Source organism: Desmodus rotundus, chromosome 10, assembly GCF_022682495.2.
Source record: "Desmodus rotundus isolate HL8 chromosome 10, HLdesRot8A.1, whole genome shotgun sequence".
Classification (NCBI taxonomy): Eukaryota; Metazoa; Chordata; class Mammalia; order Chiroptera; family Phyllostomidae; genus Desmodus; species Desmodus rotundus.
Window position 1 is genome coordinate 76,582,968 of NC_071396.1, and position 22,788 is coordinate 76,605,755.

Below are 22,788 nucleotides of genomic sequence, written 5' to 3' on the forward strand. Positions count from 1 at the left end.
TAGCTGTACCTCTTACTAGACTGTCATCTCCTGGATGCCAGGGTCCGTGTCTTATTCATCCGTGTGTTCTCATTTCCAGCACAGTGCCTAGCATATCTGGTATGTGCTCGAGAAACACCAGTAACATTAAACTTGATACCTTATATTTAATTAGTTTATTATATGAGGCAGTCTGTGTGATAGGAACTGCGATTCAGGACAGGTATCTTTTGATGAGAAGGCAGAGACACCTGGGGCCGAGCAGCTTCAGTGGCCACTACTTCCCACATTACCTGTCTCACTGTATGTCCCTTCTTTTCACAGCGCTGCTGAGACACACATTCCTTACGCATTTGTTTAGGGAGTGAGTCCCCAACATATGCAATAAATGCATAGGGGGATCTTATGTATGAGGATCTTTTTACACTCTTAAATGTATGAGGATCTTTTTACGCTCTTAAAAATTATTGAGGACCCCAATGAGCTTTTGTTGTTACCTTGTTGGAAACAAAAACTGAAAAAAATTAAAATATATTTGTTAATTTATTAAAAATAACAAACCCATTACAGGTTAACATACATGACATATTTATGAAAAATAACCAAATTTTCAAAAATGCAGTTAGTGAGAAGAGTGGCATTGTTAAAATTTTTCATATTTCTGTAATGCTTATTAGAAGACAATTGGATTCTCATATTTGCTTCTGTATCCAGTCTATTGTGATATGTTGCCTTGCTTTGTTTTGAAGCTTAGGAAGCTCAGCTTCACATGGGTAGGTAAGTCAGGAAAGACAGGGGCCTTTTAATGGCCTTTCAGATCACTGTACAGATTCTTGTCTGATGTAACACCAACACAGGACAGGGGGTAGCTGCTTAAAGGTAACTGCAGTGTGTGATTCGAAACCATAGCAATGAACTTTTTGTATTCTGTAACATTCAAATCCACAGGTCTATCTAGGTACAGGTGGATTTTTTTTACCCACGCATGATTTATAACATCATGTACTGGTCACTTAGAAAATATTAGCTCACTGGCTTGTGCAGAGCTTCCAAATGTTGACACGTTTCATGACATGATATCAAAAGGTCACATTCATCAGTATTACCGCTGATTCAACAACAGCAACAACCCTTTAAGTGTTAGGAAGCTGTTAGGCTCACACGGTGGGTACGGGTCATTCTTTCAAGTCAAAATGATGTTCAGTTAAAAACATGATGGTTCACTGTGCAATTCCAACAGTTGCACAGGTTTTTTTTTTTTTTTTTTTTTGGACAACGATTGCATTCAGTGGGCAGAAGTGCTTTCCATATACTTCCCATTCCGTCACACAGAATATAAAAGACATAGAGCATGGGTCAAGATTTCATAAAATTAAAATTGTTTACCGATTCACCAAAGATGTTCTTAAGTAAAACCACATTTTTGTAAAATAATTTACAAAATTTGTGAAAGAACTCACAAAGGTTTGTAAAATCATTTGCCGTACAGTTTGCCGCCTCTGCTTTGATGGGCGTTTCCAGTGTGAAAGCACATGTCAGCGCAGGGAGAAGGGCAAATAACATCCTTGTATTAAGAATATTGTTTTGACCTTAGACTTCCTGAAAGGGACCTGAGGACCCTCAGGGGTCCATGGGCCACACTTTGAGAATTGTTGTTTTAGACGAATAAGAAGAATGTTCTTGGGATTTCAGGGGAGGCAATTAAAGTGTAGACAGGCACCCAGAATGGGAGAGAGGGCTTTGCTATAGATGTTACCTGACTCACATATTTTTTTTTGGCTGCAGAGCCTGGAACCCCAGCTGCTTTACCTGGGACCCTGATCCTAGGTGAAGCTCCTGAAGCCCCCGCTTTCTAGGTGGATACTGCTCCTTGACCCCCGCCTGCTGGCTAGGACCTCACTTGTTGGGAATTATGCAAGGACTTGTGGGGAGTTGTGAGTTTACCAGACGTGGCCTGCTGTGCAGCATGTCCTGTACCTGTAGCTCAGCTCATCACAAAGGACTGATGCAAGACTGACACAGACAGGAAATTACCACACTATGCTACTATATACTAGAGGTCCCTCGGTCGGGTCAAATTCTATTAGCTTAGTTCCTGCAGGAGTGGGAGTTGAACAGGTCTAATGCCTGGGCCTGCAGAAAAATGCTCCTGGTAAACAGAGTCCAGTTTCAGAGTCCACTCGGGAATAACTAACTGCTTTTGCATTGTTTTTTGGTCCTTGGTGAGCATGCTGGCAGGCAGTCAGAGGGTCCTCCACAGCCAGGAAGAAGAGGGGATCTAACAAGCTGTACTTCTGCCCACAAGCCCGTCAAGCTATAGTGTGTGTGTGACAGCAAGGTGTGTGACTAACTCCATGAATGCCGATGTCTTTTATCATTAAATAAGCTTTATACTTTCAAGCTGTGTTGTCAGTCTTTTGTCAGTGACATCGCTGTTCCATGTGTCAACCAGATAGTTTTAAAAACCTGGGCTCATTCTTCCTGTCTCCCTGTTGGCCCCACTGAATTCTCAGGCTGCGGAGGCTGAGACTGTGAGGAGGACCAGTGCCTAGGCTAGCCCCCGACAGCCATCTTACTCATTACGGAGCAGGACCGCAGTCCACATTCATCACAGGACATTAGCGAGCCACTCTACTGTCCTGCTGCTCCTGGGGGATGTGTTCTGCATCCTCAGTTGGGGGAATCGGGAACACAGGACCCCTGCGCCCATGGGGATGGCTGTAGTGTGGGGGCAGCTATTGGGGCCACTGGTGACCCTCTCCTCATACATCTGCCTCAAAGCTATATATTCAAGTAGCTCTAGGGAGGGTCCAAAGCCCAGCACTCTGGTCACTGGGAAGTCCCCATAGCCAGCATTGCAGAGATCCCAGGAAACACAAAGAATTGCATTATTTAGTTTCTATATACAGGTACTAATGCTTTCCCCTTGCCTTAATCCAGGGCCGGTTGGTTTAGCAACCAAGACTACTTCCTTTAGGATGTCTGTGTGCAAGGTCTAAAGATAAGACAGCAATTTCATTTCAGCTGCCTTATCACTCCGCCAGGCCCGCTAATGGAAAACAAATCCAGTATTCCAGGAAGAGACAAGCAGAAAGTCTGTCTTTGAACAGTTCAATGGTAGGAATGAAGAAATAATAATTCCACATACGCAGTGGAATGGAAGAGGGCCTTGGCATGTTGTTTAATTGTACTTCTTAATAGTTTCTTTTCCGAATGTCATGCTGTACTCTATGGTTTTGTTGTTCTTATTAAAATCTAACACAGTAGCAGACACTTCTAAAAATTCAAATAGTAGGTAAATATAAAATAAAAATTGCTTTTCATATGTTGCCCTATTAATAAGCCCCACCTTACTTCCTCCTCCAAAAGTAAGTAGTTCAGTGTGTTTTCTCCAGACCTCTCCTAGGCTACAGCCCCCACCCCCACCCCGGTCTGTTCATTTGACTGCTTATGCAGATGTTGCAGAAGAGGAAATACAATGACATTTTTTTCCCTATGGCTACTGTGCATCTTCCACTCCCAAATTTGGAATAACTGTCAACTAAGGATTCTGAGCTATAAAAAATGTGGGTTGGTTTTGTAACAGTGGCACGAAGTCCTGTTAACAATGTAAGAGTAACCCTTTCCCCAGGTAGACACCAAATAGGCACTAGCAGTTCTCAACATGTGAACACCCAACTCATGGAGGATGGAGATAAACCACAGAGTGCTGACATGTTTAGGACACTTCTTTGATGACAGAACACTCATAACCCTACTCCCCACACTACTGCCTCTCTGCACCACTGTCAGCTGAAAATCCATTGATGATAAAGGATTTCAGCATCATTCTCACAACCTAAAGACAACCTTGCACGCCATTACTATGCTGAAGTAGGAGGATGGTGATGGGGGCCAGAGAAATTACCTTGGTTAAGGTAGACGCTGCTTTATCTCTTTACATAGGTGCCTACTGGAGTTAAAAGATGCGTAAGGTAAGGCCAGTACCTTGTTTCTCAGGGCGGGGTCTGCCCCTGCTTCCAGGAGCAGCGCGACTGTTTTAATATTCCCGCTGAGCACTGCCGCATGGAGGGCGGATGTCCCATTCTAAGAGAAAACGACAATGTGTGTGTCAGGAGTGAGCGCACAGCCAGCAGCACTCAGCTTGGCTGTCATCATAAACCAGCCTGAGTGTTGAAACTGTAACAAGGGAGCCTTACTCTTCCTTATGTTCTAAGTCACATCAGTTTCTACTACAGCGGCCTCAGGTACACAGTAGCTGGGCAGTGTACACAGCGCCAGTGTTCTTTTACAGGGGAAATAAATCTGCCCTAGGGTGCACATGACCTCACCATCACTGGTCAGTTTTGTAAACGTTAGAACTTGCTGTGGAAAAAACTGCAATACTGTCAAACGCATTTTCCCTGCATATAGACTGTGCTTTGGGTGTGCCATTTCCAGCAAGACTGCAGGAATGGCTGACTAGCCAATGGGCTGGCCTGCTATATGCACTCCGCTCACCCAGGTAGGCAGGAAAGCAGCTGTGGAGTTACAGGGCATGAGAGCAAGAGGGTGTGGGTGAAGAATGCCCCCTGAGCCCTGAGTCAGAGCATTTCTGAGCAGAGCAGGGCCTTGTGGAAAGGTTGCTGACATCCCATGAAATTTAGTACAAATGTTTATTGAAAGAAGGAAGTGGCTATGTGCGACCATGTAGGCAGATGACGGAAGGGGAGAGAAGAGAACATCACAAACCTGATATACAACGATAATCATATGACATCTGTTCCAGAAGATACATAGATCTGTGTATAGCACCTAAATGCAAGCTTAGTTTCCAAACTAATTATAATAAGAAACACTTTATTTTGTAAAAGAGCAAACTTTCATGCCCAGGGAAAAATTCTAGCAAAGTAGCATTTTTCCATGTTTGCTTTGATAATATGCAGGGTATTTCACTAATCTGGTAACATTTCACTTATATAAATTGTAACCAACCTATCCATTGCCCCTATGTGCAACATGGCCAAAAATCAAAATCAAGCCAAAAAGAGCTGTTTGAAATGAGACTGGATATTGCAAAGTCCATTTCTGAAGCTCATTTCTTTTATTTATAGGAAGTTCACTTTCACAGACTATTCTTACTTTACAAACATTATTAACAAGTGCGGCTTTCTGGCTTCCAAGCTCATGCAAGATTAGAAGTAGCTCACTGGGGCAGGGGAGAGGAGGCAGCTCCCTGACAACAGCTGACAGCAGGAATGGAGCCTAGAGATGCAAAGATCAGAATCAGGAAGTCCAAAAGGCCTCTGGGGTCAACTCACAGGCAAGAACACTTTATACACATCAATAAAAGCTGAGGGTGCGGTTCAGAAAGCGCTAAGCCACGTCCGAGTTTAGGACAGGCCTGGTGTCCTCTACTGAAGAAAACAGAAGAGTGTACACCAGGGGTCAGCAAACTGCGGCCTGTAGGCCAAATCTAACCTGCTGCCTGCTTTTCTATGTCCTGGCAAATTTTTTAAGAATTTTTAAAAAATCAAATGAAGAAAAATATTTTGTGATGTGTCCATAGTAGATTCTAGAAACAAAATGTCCATAAATAAAGTTTCATTGGAATGCAGCCACACCGTTTTTTTACAAGACATTTTTCTATGCCTGATGTTGTGCTTCAATGGCAGCTTGTTGAGCAGTTGCTCCAAAGACTGTACTTCCTACAAAGCCTAAAATATTCACTGCCTGACCCTTTGTGGAACAAGACTGCCAACCCTGGTACAGACTATAGTTTAGAAATATTTCAGTCCCAACTGATTAAAACTGAAGAGTTTTGGGGCCCTGCTTCTGGAAGACCCAGCTCCCCAGAATGACATGTTCTTTGAGGCGTCCAGATGCTGGAGGCTGATTTTATTTCACCTATGTTAACGATGTGGTTCTTCGCTCCAGATAATGAAGAGAAGGAACACGAACACATCGTCCCCGTGTTCTGGGGGACAAATGCCATGTGTTTTAGGATTTGTGGATGCCTCAGATCCTAAAACAAACCCTCCAATGACATACCCACATGGCTGACTTTCCAGTGTAGCAATTTCATTACCGATGTCTAATATTTTTTTTTTCTGAAAAACTAGGTTACTGACATACTCTGGTTCATTCTTTTTACCACCTTCTCATTTTTACCAGTATCCACAAATCCCCATCATTAAGAAGTCGTAGGTATGTTCTTTCAAGCATACAACTAACCATGTGAATTATACCCAGATTCTACCACAGTCCCAAGTATAGAACTCTGAATTTCTAACTTCCTTCTTTTACAAGATTGGCAAAATTTCACTTCAGTGCTTACCTTCAAAATACCAAGGGTGGGTGAGAATTTCAGCAACTCCTCTATAACATCATTATACCCTTTGTTGGCTGCTTTCAGTAATGCTGTTGTACCATCCTTGGCAGACAGAAGAAAACAAAAGTTGCCCATTAATGTTTGTGCGTGTTGGCTGAAGACTGAACTGTGAGTTGAGAACTAGGAATATGCACAGACTCTCACTGTCTCTTATTCTAGGGGCACTTCAGAGCACATCGAGCAGTTATCTCTGTGTAAAAGAGCACCAGGCAAAATAGGTGACTTCTTATATTATCTTAGGACCCTGCCACTTGGGAATCCACACTCTTCCAGCCACTCAGAATACTGGGTAAGGGACAAGGGTAAGTTCAAGAGCATATTTTTAGGACATAGATGGACTAAAGAGGCATTCTCTGCATTCATGACTTAGCAGAAGTTAATTGTTGAGCTGTTTGCACTGATTTAAAGAATTCTTGAACTGTATTGAGTATTCTAAAATTTTAAATGTTTTTCATTTTGTCTTCTCTTGTAAGTAACCTTGCTCTAATCTGCCCTCAGTGACCTGTTTGCCTGTGGTGGTGGAGGTGGGGGCAGAGGAGGAAGAGGATAGATAAATTGAAATCTCTTTTTAAAAAAAGAATGCAAAAACATGTTCAAACATTAACATTCCACTTCTGTCATCACTTTTTGGCCTGAGAAGAGATTTTCCAAATTCTTTTCTCTCTCCCTTTAACATAGCAAGTGCTGTGTTTGGAGGAGGATTTGCAGAATCCTCCTGTAGTAAAGGAAAAACCCCGCCCAGCCAGCGCCAATGGCTTGACTAGAAGCAGGAAGAAAGAATGGGAAAGAAGATTTTTCTTTTCTGGCTTTAGGGTCTGTGGGAAGAAGAAAGAGGGAGTGGGAGAAGGGAGATGAAGTGGCCAGGAATGTGCCTTCTGACTTCCTCTTTTTGAGCTCTGACTTGGAAAGGGGAGGAGGGTCACATAAGCAGGAGTAACACCAAGGACAAAAGTCCAGACACTATGGAAGGAAGGAAGGAAGGGAGGAAGGAAGGAAGGAGCAAGTTGCTCTGAATTCCTATGGGGCATGGCCTGCTGTGGGACATACGGAGGCAGAGTTAGGTGACACCAGCAGAGGTTAAGTGGAGGCCAACAGGGGATGTGGAGCAGGAATGTGTAACTGGGGGTGACCAGGTGAGGCCCAGCCTGCAGCACGGCAGGACCCCAAACCACAGACTCCCCATCTCCATACTCAGCCAGCTGCGCTGTGGCCCAGTGCCAGCAGGAAGTGCAGTGGCAGCTGGACATGCAGCCACCAGGGACATCCCCCCAAGGAGAGACCCAGGCCCGGGCTCTCACATCCCCCATCCCGTAGTTTATCCGGAAGTCTGCTGGGGGGTGCGGTGGGACACAAGCATGTCCAAGCAATTACACAGCTTTTTTCCTTAGAGAGACTGAGCAGCACTTGCTAAGTTTCAACGGATTCATACTTTTCCTTTGTTTTCCCACTAAACAGCAGGTGGAGGTTGGGAGAAAACCCAGCTGAGTTGCAGACCAAGCTGAGTTCCATTTCGGAGCTTCAGTGCCTGTGTTTTCACCCGGAGCCCCTGGGCCGTGCCACTGTCGCTCCAACTCACATTGCGGGCTGCGTCCCGGTCGGCTCCACGCAGCAGCATCACCCTCACCACGTCGCTGTGCCCCATCTGAGACGCGATCCACAGCGGCGCCGTCCCGTCCTGCGGCGAGAGCACACCTGGGACCCCAGCAGACCACAGAGCATCCACACAGCAGCAAGTTAACACCTGGGAAGAACTCCTCGCCAGCAAACGAAGAGGGTGATTTGAACCCAGTTACACAGACTGGCACTCGGCAGTGCCTGGACTGCTTGAGTACTTGCCACGGCTGGATTTCGGCTGATAAAACAGCCGTGTTGTGGCAGGACCCCTCGCCACAGAGAGTGGCAGAACTAAGTTTGAGGAGCCTGGATAGGAAAAGCCAGCCTGTCTTTATCCCCCCCCCCCCCCCCCCCCCCGAGACCGGCACCCTTCGCGCTCAGCAGGCGCCCTTCAGGCCCACAGAAGAGCAAGGTGGGCTCTGAGGGTCGGACAAGGACCCTTCTCCCAGTCCTCCATTCTCGTGTCCCGAATTCGTCTGGCCACATAATTTTTAGGGATATCGTCTTTTCTGCGAGGTGCTTCCCAGTAGCTAATTATAGCGGGACGACATTTGGGGTAATACTTCCTGTGTGTTATTCCCCCAATGACCCTTTTCCTGCAAACATCAGGCCAGGAGGCTGAGATGTCCTACTCCGAGGAGAAAAGGCAAAACATTCACGGGACAGAGAAAGCTCGACAGCAGGGTGGTTCCTGCCGGACAGGAAGGAGCACAGGAAACCCTTCTCTGCTGGCCCGATGTGCTGGAGAGGGAGGGTGGAGGGGCTGAAGTCTGGGAGGGTCCCTGTGCCCCTCTACCACCCCCCAGGGGGTGAATCTGGGTTGCATAAGCTAGGGGTGGTAGAAATACCCAGATAAATTATGGTGAATTCCAGATAGGGAAGGATTTTCTCCTGTTCTTGGGATAGAACCCAGGAAAACTGCACGTCCCTTATAGAAGCACTGCATTTTGGCTGGTGCTCGAGTCTCCAGTGACTGGGAGTTGTATGCACCCCAGTACTCCTAGTCCACATCGCTAGGAAGCTGAGTGCCTGGGGGTCCCTGCCTGCCTGTGGGAAATTGGAAGGGCTAAGTGAATGGTGGCCTGGAGTACGCCTGGAGCTTGGAAGATGAGATCACAGAATGTCTTGTCTCACCAACAGAGATGATGGCAGGGCCAGTGTGTGGTGGGACCAGCGCAGGAAGCTCAGGGACCAGAGGCTGGACAAGCCAGCACAAGACACGAGCACCCCCACCCCTACCCCAGTGCCAGGTGACAGTCTGACCTCTGAGTAGGGCAAGAGGAGGGAGGAGGATCCAGAACTAAATTTAACCTCCAGGGTAATTAAGATAATATGGCCCAGAGAGGCTGTTTGGGTCAGATAAAACTGACTTACTCATCAGAGAATAGGGGCTGAAAAACAAGATGAATTCAGTTACAGGATACAAGGTTTCGTTTTCTCTGCTGGAGTGTGCAATTTCAATGCCAGTGTCCTAGTCACAGCAGGCACGGGATTACTGCCTAGTGCAGTCCTGGCAGAGGGGTGGAGGACAAAGACGTTTGAGTGGGGTGGTGGATGATGGCAAATCAGGAGCCAAGAAGGATCTGCAGGCACTGGGGACACAGTAGGAGGACACTGGCACCTCGATGTCTGGGGGAGACGTGGGGAAGAGCAGCTGAAACAAGGCGTGGAAGAGGTGTGGAGATGCCCTTGCCCTACTTCATCCTTGCACAAGGACCTCTGAGAAACAGGCTCCAATCTGAGTATTATTTACCACTAGCTACATCAGTACATCCTTAATCAGTACTTTTTAGTTTACAAAGCACATCTCTATTCATTATTTAATTGGATTCTCCCAATTCAGGAGACCCATTCATTCATTCAACCATCCAACAATGATTAAGCATCTTCTTAGTCTCAGGCAGAGTACTAAAAATAAGGCATGATCCCTGTTATCAAAGGAACCAAGTCCAGTGCAGAAGAGACATGGACATTTCAATACGACTACAATGCTACAATCAAATACGGACAAAAGTGCCCTGGATGAACCAGGAAAGGGGCCCACTTACTGCTGGGGGTTTCAGGGTCACCTTCACAGATGGGGTGCTGGTATCTGAGCTGAGTCCTGAATGAGGACTAGGATTTTGCCAGGGGGCGAGGGGAAAGGGAATTCCAGGTAGATGGAAGTGGCTTGGACAGGAGTGGCTGGTTCGGCAGGGTGAGAAATCCAGCAGGCAGGACCCTAGGGGTGTGGGTGGGCCCCAGGAGGCAGAAGAAGGGATCTAGGCTCCATAAACAGTGTTCCAGGGCTCGGGTGTTGACACTTCGCTCTCCTTATCTGCTCTGGGTTCATTTGTTCTTTGTTGATATCGCCACCAGAGGGCAGCCAAGGAAAGGCTGTCAGGGGCCTGTTTGATGCTTTTTGAAGGCTTGTTTTTAGTAAAATTCTATTAATTGACACTAATATGTAGAAAAGTGCTGAGAGGTGCTCTATTGGGAACAACTATTAATATCATAACAGTAATGCTAACACTCAATTATCACCTTGATTGCAATAGTCCTGGTAGGTGGAAAAAGATACCACCATTTCCTGGTTGACCGTAGGCAAATTACTACTCTGTCTCAGTGTCTGCTTCCACAAAAATATTAGCCTCACAGCGATACTCGTGAATGAGGAAACACACAGAAAGGTGCTGAGCACGAGTACTGGCTAACAGATCCCTAGAAAATGGTAACTGAATCTGAATGTTATTCATCATGACAAGGGTACATACCTTAATTTGTATTTTGCTTACAAAGCACCTCCATGTGCTGTCTTGAATTTGATTCCTCCACTTTCCCCATGAGATAACAGGTTAGCAGGCGGGAATGATCGGTACAATGAGATCTGGGGACACCTGTGTATTTCATTACTGGTGATAATTTCTCCAAATCTGGTTTCTGAACCCAGGGACTTGAATATGAGTTACAGCATTATGCCAAATCAAATTATTCATAAGTCGATTATCTAGTTTATGAACAAGAGAGGTTTTCCTCTTCTGTATACCTCAAGTTCTGTTTTCTCTTTGTTTGTCCTTGTAACGGTCAGAATCTTCATTGTGAAGATGACTTCACAATGAAAATGATGGAAACTAGGTCACTTTAGCTCTTTTTTGTAGAGTTTTGGAGAGAACTGGAGTAGAAAAAAGCATTTAAAATATTTATGTAAGTTTTTGAATACTTCTTGACAAAAATATATAACTTCAAAGTATATTAAACTGAATAAATCACCATGAAGTAGAAGTTATAACCTCTAAAGCACTTTTTTTTAACAAAAAGAAAATAGAACATTTAGCTTGAGGAAGATTCATGTGGTTATGATAGTTGTCATCTACCCTGTGTACAAACCCAGGGGAAGATGATTAGCCTCATTCTGCACTCCCAGGAAAAAGAAGACTGAGGGCTGAGAACTACAGGGAGACTTTGGCTCCGTGTGAGGAGGAATAACAATGAGGGCTGTTAAAGAATAAGGAAATGGCCTTAATATCTGAAATGTGAGGCCTTTAAGGGTGTTCCTAACATCCTACTTCTGCTTTCTCCAGGAAATGTTTGGCTCCACATGCAACTTTCAAGAAAACAACATTGGGTCAAATGCTGAACTTAAACTAACATTGTTTCTCATTGAGAAATATTTCAATAACGTCTTCTCTGTGAAAAGTGCTAGTGTTGTATAGAAAATTACATCTTTCATCCTTTATAAAGTAGATTTGACTCATATCAGCTCTACTTGGTAAGGACACATAAAAGAATGGAAAATGAGTTTTTAGATTGACTGTGGATTTAAATGATCTCTGTGATTCTTAACCTCTTTATCTAAAACAGCTCAGCCCTGACCTGTGTGGCTCGGTTGGTTGGGCGTTGTCCAGTAATGTGGTTTTGGCCCCAGGGCAGGGCAGGTACGAGAAGGCAGCCAATTGATGTTTCTCTCTCACATCTATGTTTCTCCCCATCCCTCCCTCTCTTTCCTGCTCTCTAAAAATTAATAAAATCTTAAAAAAATGAAACAACTTAGAAGGAAATTTTTTTCAAGTTTCAAATCAAGAACTTAGTATTTCCAAAATCTGCCTGTGGCTAGTTTTGTAATTATCATTCCCTCTCACAAAAGTACTAAATAGGCTTTCAGTTAATGTGTCAGTGATAGAATTATGGGAATAGTCATTCTCCTACTGTTCAGATTTCAGCAGCTCAGATCAAGTGTCAGCTGAATAATTTCAAGGCAACTTTGTTAATATCCTGTCACAATATGCCATAAAATGTCAGAACTCCATAGGATGGCAATGCAAAAAGTATTAATTAGAAATATAAAGAGACTAAACCAGGCAAATATCTTTGCCCTTATTTTGTAAGTTCAAGAGTTTTCTGACAACGTGTCAGCTGAGATTTCAGAATAAAACATTGGTTTCCAAATGCCCTGCCTATATAATATTCTACCATGTGCAGAACATTTTCATTTTTTAAAATTTATTTTTAGAGAGAGAGGGAGGGAGGGAAGGGGGGGAGAGCGAGAGAGAGAAACATCAATTTGTTGTCCCACTTATTGATGCACTCACTGGTTGATTCTTGCATGTGCCCTGACCAGGGATTGAACCGGCAACCTTGGTGTATTGGGACGACGCTCTAACCAAGTGAACTACTTGGCCAGGGTGTGCAGGACATTTTAATGGAAATTTTTAATTACACCTTTTTTTAACCTCCTCATAACTTGCGACAAAGTCGGCCAGGACTGATACCACTTTTGCCACATTTGTGATACTACCTGTTTTCTTGGAATGGAATTAAATATGCAGAGTTTACTCTCTGAGAGAAGACAAAACCTGGGCTAGTCTGACCTAGTTAGAGAACCTTCTATTGATAAGCTCACGGCAGGTAGTAAAAAGATCATGGCTTTTGTAGGTAAGTGGTACCTGTGGGGTACAGAGGGTATAGTGGGGTTAGTATATACTCCATGATAAGGAAAAATTCTATCACTCCTCCTCCCACCCCCACTCCCCAAGCAATTTTTGTGCTATAAAGCACGCTGTTCCTGAATAACAATCTTTTCAGAGCTGGGCTCTCAAAATTCCGAACAATCGCATTAGACAGTCTTTGGAGGGGCATGTCACTTGCTCCTTGACCTGAGGGTGGAGACCCCCACTCCCAGGCCAGGTCACCCAGTTTGGCCAGGTTATCCTCGCTTCTGGGGAGTGAAAAACACTGTGGTGTGCTGTGGCTCCCATTGCAATGCTGGTTCACTTGTAACTCCTGGGTTTCAATGTCATCACCATGTGACCCAATTTAGGTTTAAATGGACACAATCCAGGCAACCTTTGAAATATAACCTTACATCAACATGGCTTTTACAAACAGTCCCTTAGGCACATGAACAACACAATGTATTTTACAGATAGATTTGTTAAAACACCAGAAATTATTTCAGAAGGACGTACAGAGAGAGACACACACATAGAGACAGATAGACAGACTGACTTGATAATCTCTCATTTCTAAATTCCCAGTGGTATCCTCAATAATGACCTCTAAATCAAACTTACACAATCTAAATATAGCCAATTCTTTTTAGTCAGTAAAATGAGGCCATTGATTAAGAATAAATCAACAATGTCAAAATAAGGACCAACAAGAAATCTTATATTCAAATCCCCAAATGTCAATACCAGTCAAATTTCTGAAAGTTTCCTTTTCCAGAAATATTCCTGAGGCTATCTAAACCTACAAATATCTTTAAAATGCTAAAAACATAATCTTACATTCATAGCAGTGTCTGGCACATGTTAAGTTCTCAAGAAATACTGACCGAACATTAAATAAAGCAATCATCAAAAATGTGGGGGCTTGAAGAGATCATCAGGATCACCCTACGCAGCCTCCTAAGTTCCAGAGGAAGGAAGAGAGGTCCAGAGAGGCTGATTCATTTGCTCAAAACCACACAGCTAGTTATTGGCAGAGCTGGATCTAGAACTCGGGATTCCTAATCTCAAACCCACTTTGCCCAATGGCTCTTTCTTTTCTTAGGTTGCTCATACACCTGGACTTCTATAGACTGAAAAACCCTGTGGTCAAGAACTTGGATCAGCCTTAAGGTCCCCACAGCTATTCATTACGTGAGCACACAGGCGCTGTCAGAGCTGGTCACAGTACAGTGGGACCTGCCTGCGGGTCATTTACTGGTAAGAAATCGGTTTGACTTTTCCCTAGCAAACTACCTTTAAAGTAAAGTTACCTTAACCCGAAATGTTCTGTTAAAAACAAATCATTTAGGGCAGAAATAGTTCCTGTGTAAGAGAAGCTATAAGGCCTTATATTTGGATGGTTTTTCACCATTTCTAAGTGAGGCCTGTATTATTTTGCCGTTCTGTTCCTTTGTGTATCAATTAACTGGTTTAGCACATGTTGGTAAATGAAGCCTTAATAGCTCTGTAATTGCAAGATGACGGTGTGGAACCTGCTACTGACTGCAGTGCCTTCTCTTTGGCTTGGGGAACGAAGCGGGGGTAAGAGGTAAGGCGGCGTATCAGTGCAGGGACTGGGCCGGGGCAAGGCTACCTGACGCTCCTCTGTTTGCCTGTGTCCCAGGCGAGCCCCCTCTCATTACCTCAGCGCAGCCATAATTTATTTGAACAGGAGGTGGCAGAGTGTGTGTACTTGACCTCAGACACCAAATACCCAAGTTTTAAAAATAGTAAAAGGTGATGTCAGCCTGATTTCAGGAAAGCCCAAAGCAAAGAACAGAAGAAACCCTAATCAAAGATTAACCTGTGTCACAGAAGCAAAAGGATTTAAAGACACTCGGAGCTGACTGGCCGCCCGGGTGAATGCCGCTGCAGGTGAGCCGGCCCTCCCGCCCACTGCTCCGTGCACACGGGCATTACCTGCCTCGGCTGGTTGACCTTAGCTCCTGAAGACAGCAGTAATCGAGTAACATCCAAGTAACCACCCTGGGCGGCTAGGAAGAGTGCAGTAGCTCCGTCCTGAGGGACAGCAAAGTTAACGGGTTAAAAGAATCATCTTTCGCATTTGTTTTAAGAGAAATCATCTTTTAAATTACATACACTTAACACAATTTTCCATTTCCACCCCACTTTTCATATGCGTAGTTAATGTTTTATTTTTTGAAGAATGATTCTGAAAGATCACAGATTCTAATGAATGATTCTAAAGGAGTTTCAAGAAATTGAAACTCTATTTGAAAAACTAATGAAAGAAAACTCCCCTAATTTGGGTGAAGGAAATAGACATGCAAGTCCAAACTAAACAAACAAACTAAACAAACAAGAAGAACAGACAGAATCATGGATACAAAGAGTGTTTTGTTGGTGGCCAGATGGGAGTGGGGCGTGGGGGAATGGGTGAAGAGGTGAGGGGATTAAGAAGTACAAATAGGTAGTTATAAGATAGCCATGGGGGTGTAAAATGCAGTATAGGAAATGGAGTAGCCACAGAACTTACAGGCATGACCCGTGGACATGAACAATGGTGGGGGGATGGCCTGAGGGAGTGGGAGTACTGTGTGGAGGCGGGGCAAAGGGGGGAAAATCAGGACAATTGGAATAGCATAATCAATACAATTTTTAAACATGAAAAAAGTCTATTAATAAAAAGCAGAACAAAAAAATTTCCCAAATCTATTTTGTGTGCTTTTATGGTTCAGGAGTAAAGAGTGTCCTTTTAATTAGATCTTTCCTACTCCTTTCTCATTCTGCCCCCTTATCCATGTCTCCCCAACGTGCAGTTTCTCCAAGCTTTAAAGCATAGACACTTTCAGAATAACTAACTGCCTTAGTAAGAATACCCATGAACTTGCCCCATGCCAGCCCAGCAGATGCCCGTTAACACCTATACATGCAACTAAGCAATCTTTCATAAAAGCCCAAAGCAAGTGCTTTTTTCCAATTTTCTTTAGTTTTCCTTTTAACTGGGTATCTATGCCTCCTGGTCATTTCTTTTTTCTCGAAGGCGTGTCATTGGGCAGTTTGGACAGTACATGGGTCAGCTGAGGGCACGCATCCTCTCCCACTGTTCATTTCACACAGACAGGACACGGCGAGCTTCGTTACTCTCAGACAGCAGTGGAAAACCCGAGCAATCCCAGCTAATTACTACCCTCCCATCAGGAACACTTACCACAGGTTAAAACACAAAGCACCTTTCCCTGCAAGTCCAACCATGTGGAGGGTGCTGTATTTCCAGTGGGAGTCAGCTGAGCTGCCAGACTCCCCTCAAGGCGATCATTAAAAAATTAATTAGCCTGTATGGAGTTTTAAACAGGTGTTTGATATGGGAATGAAATTCTTCGGCTGCTCCTTACTGTGTTGCTACAGGAAGTCTTTCATGAGCTTAGCAGCTCATAACTCTTAGGAAGTTTCTAAAATGAATATCTATGCATTGGATTTTTTACTGTGCATTACAAACTTCTGTTCCTAGAAGTTTTCAGGGATCAGTGACAGGGATTCCCCATATTTCCATTGTTTTTCATGAAAACATTTACACTGGACTCTCTGATGCATGAAATTTCTCGAGTCACCTCACGATAGAGATGAACCAACAACAAACATGGGCTGTCCCAAACTCTGTGTTTCTAGGATTATGTGCCACCCCGACGAACCTTACGGAAGAATATCATCTAACAGGACCTATTCCATGCTCACCATCAATTTGGACGGCTGACTGTGGAGGCTGTGAAAATCACAACATCACAACTCACTTTCTTTTCCCAAAGACCTGGGCTCTTCCTAGTCAGCCTACACATACATTTACTCACACACACTCTCAGACATGCTGCACCTATACACAGCCAAAGAAACAGCTGTAGACCTGTCTCTTAGCCTTGCCCACATGTCAGAACCACCTGTTGCTCAAGCTGTGCCCTTAGAGACTCTGGGCTGGGTGGTGGGTGGGGGACTGGGAAGTGGTATTTTTTGAAGCTTTCTAGGTGATTCCAATGGGCAGCGGGAGATGAAAATGACTCCTTTAGACCATTATCAAGTACTTCAGTCATTCAGCTGGGAATGCTGCAGGCTCAGAGTATCACAGAGTTTGAAGTACAAAAGGTAAGGCTGGTTGCCATGTACTTCAAAGAGGTCTGCGATTTTTCAGAGTTAACCGTGTAAATGCTGGAAAGGGTGTTCAAATGAAAAAGTTCACACCGACACATCTCATTACATGTCTATGAAAGTGTACAGTGCCCCGGGCGCAAGGGCTGTCTAGGGGACAGCCTACAGGTAGGACAGCCTAAGACATGGTTCCCAGGTAACTGGAAAAGGAATTCCTCCACTCCTCACTAGGACACTCAAGTCCCTCCATCTCCCCATAATGTATTTTTTCCTACAAAAGTGGAATCACATGTGCCCTGAATCCTGTAGAATTACGACGACAGTCAATTGGAAGAGGCTCGAGTAATGTGCTAACTGCCGATTAGCAGCACACAGCCCCACACGAGCAGGGGATGCCTTTCAAAGGACAATGTGTGCGTGCATCTCACACGTCTTCACCCACCCAACCTCACTGCTCTCCCACATAACCTGATTTCCCCTTGTGGGTGCTCTTGCTCCCAAATAAACTCACAACAGAACTTATTTATTGTGATTTTCAGCAAGCCCATATACTGGGCTTGTCATATTATGAATGAGTACGTATCACATGATTTTTGAAGACCCTAATTGCACAGGTAGATGAAATATTTCATGTGTGAGAGACGCAGAACAAAGATGAATAAGTAAGGATATGCAGTTTCTCCATAGAAAAAGATTACCTGGTTAACTATATATATTTTTCCCTTGATGTCTCAGATTAAACTCCTACTGCTCATTGAAATACTTTTGAAGTTGGCACTTCTGGCATCCAAACTTAGACTGCAACGGTCTGTGTGACGAGGGAATGAACAAGGCCCCGTGAAACACACTCACATAGAGCTGGTCATGGATGTTGGCTCCGTGCTTCAGCAAGGTGTCCACCACCTGCTTGTGCCCATACTGACTGGCGGCCAGCAGGGCAGTGCCCCCGTCCTGTGGGCGTGCAAAGTATAAACACGTTAGAAACAGCGCAGGCACAAATCTTACCAGAGATGATCTTCACATAGTGAGAACTTTGGAAAACGATTCTCCATAGATAATAACAAACTCACGTTTCCTCTTTTGTCCCTTTTACGTTTTCTTTACTGTCATGACAGCTCATCTTAAGGACTTCAGTTTTTGTACACCTGGATGACTTGCTTGAGATTTGTTACAGTTGACTAAGTTATTATGTAGAATTTAGAAATGTCCCATGTCTACCAGACTCATCAAAGCGATCACTTTCTAAGTTATATATGATCACGATGTTATATACATGAAACTAATACAGCATTGTATGTTAACGGTAATTGAAAAACAACAACAACAAAGAAATTTCCTACGTCAAATGCAGACTCTTCTGTTTGCCTCTCAATAAAGGAAACAAAGAACAGAAAGTCTGTACCAGTCAGGTCTCTCTTGGAATTGACAGAATAGCCTCCTTGGCTTTGGGCCAGAGACCCTCTTGACAAACATTGGTGTCTCCCTGGGGTTCCTCCCAGTGGCGGACCTCTGAGATTAAGGTGCTTTTATAGGGTAACCCTCAGGGGCCGTTGCCTTCATGAAACAAGCTCTGCATCCATTAAAAGAGTGGGTAATTACAGCATATTCCATGTGCCTCTTAACGACCCTACTTAGTATCTTCCTTTGAACATGTGCCAGTCTGCCCAGGTCTCTTTTAAAATGAGGGTCCTGGAATTCAACAGAGCAGTATGGAGTGGGCGTGGTCTGGTGTGGAGTGGGACACTCCTTAGTTCCATCTACTCCACTTTTACTTCTGCGGCCCAAATTCGAGTTGCTTTCATGTCAGCCACATCACACTACTGACTCATGGAGTTTGTGGTCAGCTGAAATCCTTAACCGTTTTTCTCAGGTGCTGAAGCTAATGCATTATCTTTTCCCAGCTAGGATTGTTGTTTGTCTGGCCCTGCGAATTGGTATATGGACACTTGAGCTAATCATAAATAATGCGAGAACATGTAAGCTGGTTCTAAAACACAAATCATAAGTATGAGATAGTGTGGTTTTTATATATGGGCATAGAGTGTTGACTCAAAATGCCTACCCCTCAGAGCCCCATCCTCAGATTCAGTGGGTCTGGGGCGAGGCCCAGAAATAGGCCTCTGACCAGTCATGTCAGGTGACTGTGGTGAGCGGGTGGCACCACTGTAAGAGCTCCTGCATTCGCAGGCAGGTGAGATCTGGGGGGATGCATGTGGCTGGGTGGTGGGGGAGAGCTGGGTTTTGAAGGGTGAGGAATTGGGGGGAGAGACTGAAAGGCTCAGGTGGTGGTGCGGGTTATGGGAGGGGTGGGTGAACACCACAAAATTGCATAACAGCAGCCATGAGTACCCATGTTTCCAGGTTTTGTTCTGTCAATTTTCTCAGCCCTTTGCCTAAAGAGTTTAGAGAACAGATTAAATATGATGACTGTCACAGAAGAGCTGACAACTGTTATTTTAAAAACACATATTTGGGGGGATATAAATTTAAAAACAATGATAACAATTGTTGACACAAAGTCAGTTCTGATGACTGGATCATATTAAAACTGAAAGCTTCCCCGACACTCTCTCCTTCCCCTGGAAAGCTCCTGGACACCTGCAGTTGACCTAATGGAAACATGTGAAATGGCTCAGCCGGGGTGCCTTGTTCCATGGGTTTCTGGGACAACCCAAACTGGCCCATGTACAAAGGCTTTACGCCAGCACTAACTTGCTAACCAAGAAGACTGAAGCAGCCATATGGCAAAACATGATCATTTTGACATAGTTCAAAGACTTAAGACTTAGGTTTGTAAAACTTTACTTTGTTTTTAGTCGTATCACTTTTATAGATGAAAAATAAAATGACAATTAATATAAAAACATATACATATTTCGTATATTATATCCAGCATGTCTGGAGCATGTACACAGTCCAATAGCAGGTTTCAGAAAAGACAGAAACCTGATATTTGGATCTATGTAATAATTAAATCTTAATTTAAAAAAAACCCAGTGGAAACTCCCTTGATATTAAAGTATCAAATACGATGAGTTAAGAAAAACTAAAAGTTTCCACTGGGGCAAATATTCAGGAATTTTTTTGTTATGATTAGGCCAGAAATAGTTGACAATCTCAAAAAAGTTATGGCAGTTCAAATTTTCCTACTACAAAATACTATCACTTAAAATCACGCTGTGAATACAAAGCTGATCTTTCTGCAGCCTCAGTTTTCCTAGCCACATGCCCGATATGAAGGCTCGAGGACTTCTCTTGCCCAGCTACATAAACTGCAATCATGTATCACATATTCCAGTGAGGACATCTCTGAAGGTAAACTACCAGCCAAAGCACCCTCCTTAGAATCGCTGAGATTCACTAGGATCGGCTTAATACTTCAACATTTCCTATCAGAGCCCTGGGATTAATCTTGAAGCAGAAAAAAGCACGTGAAAACAGGGAAAGTTTGAAGCACCTGCTGCCGTATCCATCCTGGTCACAGAATTTAGTGTCCCAGAGAAGAAAGCTACAAGTGCGAAAAAGAATCTAAGTAATTCCTCATACAATTGTCCAGTTGTGTGCCCAGAGTAAAAAAATGTCGTGTTCTGAATTGAATCTCTCGGAAGGCTCCTGAACCTTTACAAGAAGCCTCGTGAAACCCACCTTCCTAGGCTTGAGAATCTTGTAAAAAAGGAAGCACAAATTTTTATTATAGATGAAGAGAAATGAATACTCATGATTGCTAAAATTTTTCAATGGGGTATGAATCAACAAAGCACTCTTACTTTTGTCCTAAACTCAGTGGATGCTCCAAATTCAAAGAGAAATCTCACGACGTCATTATGGCCTTGCTGGGCAGCGAAGAACAGGGCAGTTGTACCTGACTGGGGGAGAGAGAGAGGCTGGTTTCAAAAGACGTTTGGTCACATTACAAAACAACATCCTTGCATATAAAGCTTCTAGCCTAGGAAGGGGTTATATTTAAAGTGATTATTATTCTTTGATCAGAGGAGTGAGAAGATGAAAGGAAAACTTTATTTTTGGTGTAGGGGAATAAATGGTGGACTTCCAAAAGATACGTATTCATTCTAATTCCCAGAACTTGTGAATATTACTTATATGGCAAAAGATGTGATGAAGGATGTTGAAAGGAAGTTATCTGGGCGGGCCCTAGACAAGTGTGTTGATACAAGTGAGGCAGAGTGTATTTAACACAGAGAAGAGGCACAGGCAACGTGACCACAGACGCCTTGTCAGAGTGATGGGGCCGCAAGTCGAAGAATGCAACAGTTACCAGCAGCTGGAAGAGGTAAAGCATAAACTCTCCTCTGGAGCCTCCAGAGGGAGTGTGACCCTTTGAACACCTCAAGTTTTCTGTTTTTCACAACTGTGGGAGTATAAGTTTCTGTTGTTACAGCAGCTGTGGGAAACTAACGTGCTTGCTATAGTAGTCGGGGAACACCGACATTCATTCATGGTAGAAGAATTCTAGTAGCGGTCTGGTTACAAAAGTTATTGGCCCAGAGTTATAAAGCTACCTGTGCAAGAAAGAATCTAAGTAATTCTTGCAAATGGGCTCAAAATATTTCCCCAAATAGGACATATTAACAAGAAACAGTTTGATTCTAATTTTAAACTTATCACTGATATCCCGAGACACAATTTTTAGCATTGTTTCTTCACAGGCATTTTTATAAAGCTTCTCAAAAATTGGTACCCAAACCATTGCGTAGTCTGAGCAAAATCATCATCCCACTGATGTGGGCCATGTATACTTTTCATATACAGATGCTCTTCCCTCCTGTTGCTTTGAGCATGGAATGAAGCGAAGACCACACTTTCTCAGACAGAGTGAAGAGAAAACCAACTGGGAGTATTAAGGTGCTAGGTTCTCATCCAGGTGTGAGAAGCCAGGGAGTGTATGTCCTATGGGTCACTGATCACTCTGAGTCTTGCTCTTTAGGGTGTGTGCGCATGTGCATGTGTGTGTGGGTGACAGGACCAGGGAGCCCACGTCTGAGGTTGGATACATGCCAGTGCCCTCCCAGACACACCCTGTATCTCAGGCTGTGCCCCACTAGACTCTGCCCCAGCAAGGCAGCGTGATGTGACCATTCACAGAGCCTTTCTGCCTGTGATGCAGAAGTGAGTTTTCTCCTTGGTTCTCAGGGAAACAAGTGGGAAACATCCGCTCATGGTTTTCTTACAGTGGAGGATGCTGGGTTCCAGAAACCTTGAGATATGATAAGGTATGGATGGAGAAACTTGGCTAGAATAGGAAAACTCTCATCTTCTTTATAAATATTAACTTTACAGACTACCAAAGGTCATTTCTAGGTGTTGTTCCTTCATTAAGAGACAGGAATTGTTTTTCAATAAGCTTTTTTTATGCATTAATTACAAAAATCATATTTACAGCAGTTTGAGCCAATTTTGGAACATACATACTACTAATCATTGTGCACATGAATACAGCAATCTAGACAACAGGAGCTAGACTTCAGTCTGGAAGGTGAATAAAGGTCTTAAATGCATGGGCTTTACTCCTGAAACCCAGGGTCTCATGACAACCGCATGTGTGGCCTCTACACCTGAGATTATTACCCAGCCAGTATTGCTGGGTCTCTAGAGCAATGGTCTTCCAGGACCGCAGCTTCTGGTGTGTCCCCCTAGCAAGCCCTGTGTGTTAGACAGCCTACCCAAGAAAACAGTGGCAGGTACTCTTTCAGGAAATAAATATTCCAATATTGCAAAATCGACTACAGATGACCCAAG

General features: G+C 43.9%; 1 protein-coding gene across 3 annotated transcripts in view; it reads right to left on the bottom strand.

Annotated features, from left to right (window-relative positions):
* The window catches only part of ANKRD29 (ankyrin repeat domain 29), a 43,914-nt gene that overhangs the window by 2,057 nt on the left and 19,069 nt on the right, over nt 1-22,788 (bottom strand). The window contains exons 4-9 of one of the 3 annotated variants that reach the window (XM_053912464.2): nt 20,799-20,897; nt 17,884-17,982; nt 14,851-14,949; nt 7,926-8,024; nt 6,296-6,391; nt 3,967-4,065 (exon numbers count right to left, since the gene is read on the bottom strand). In XM_053912464.2, the coding sequence (XP_053768439.1) occupies nt 3,967-4,065; nt 6,296-6,391; nt 7,926-8,024; nt 14,851-14,949; nt 17,884-17,982; nt 20,799-20,897 (591 nt within the window). Of the gene's footprint in view, nt 1-3,886; nt 4,066-6,295; nt 6,392-7,925; nt 8,025-14,850; nt 14,950-17,883; nt 17,983-20,798; nt 20,898-22,788 lie in introns of all 3 variants that reach the window. The other 2 variants (XM_053912465.2, XM_053912466.2) reach the window with 2 other exon arrangements.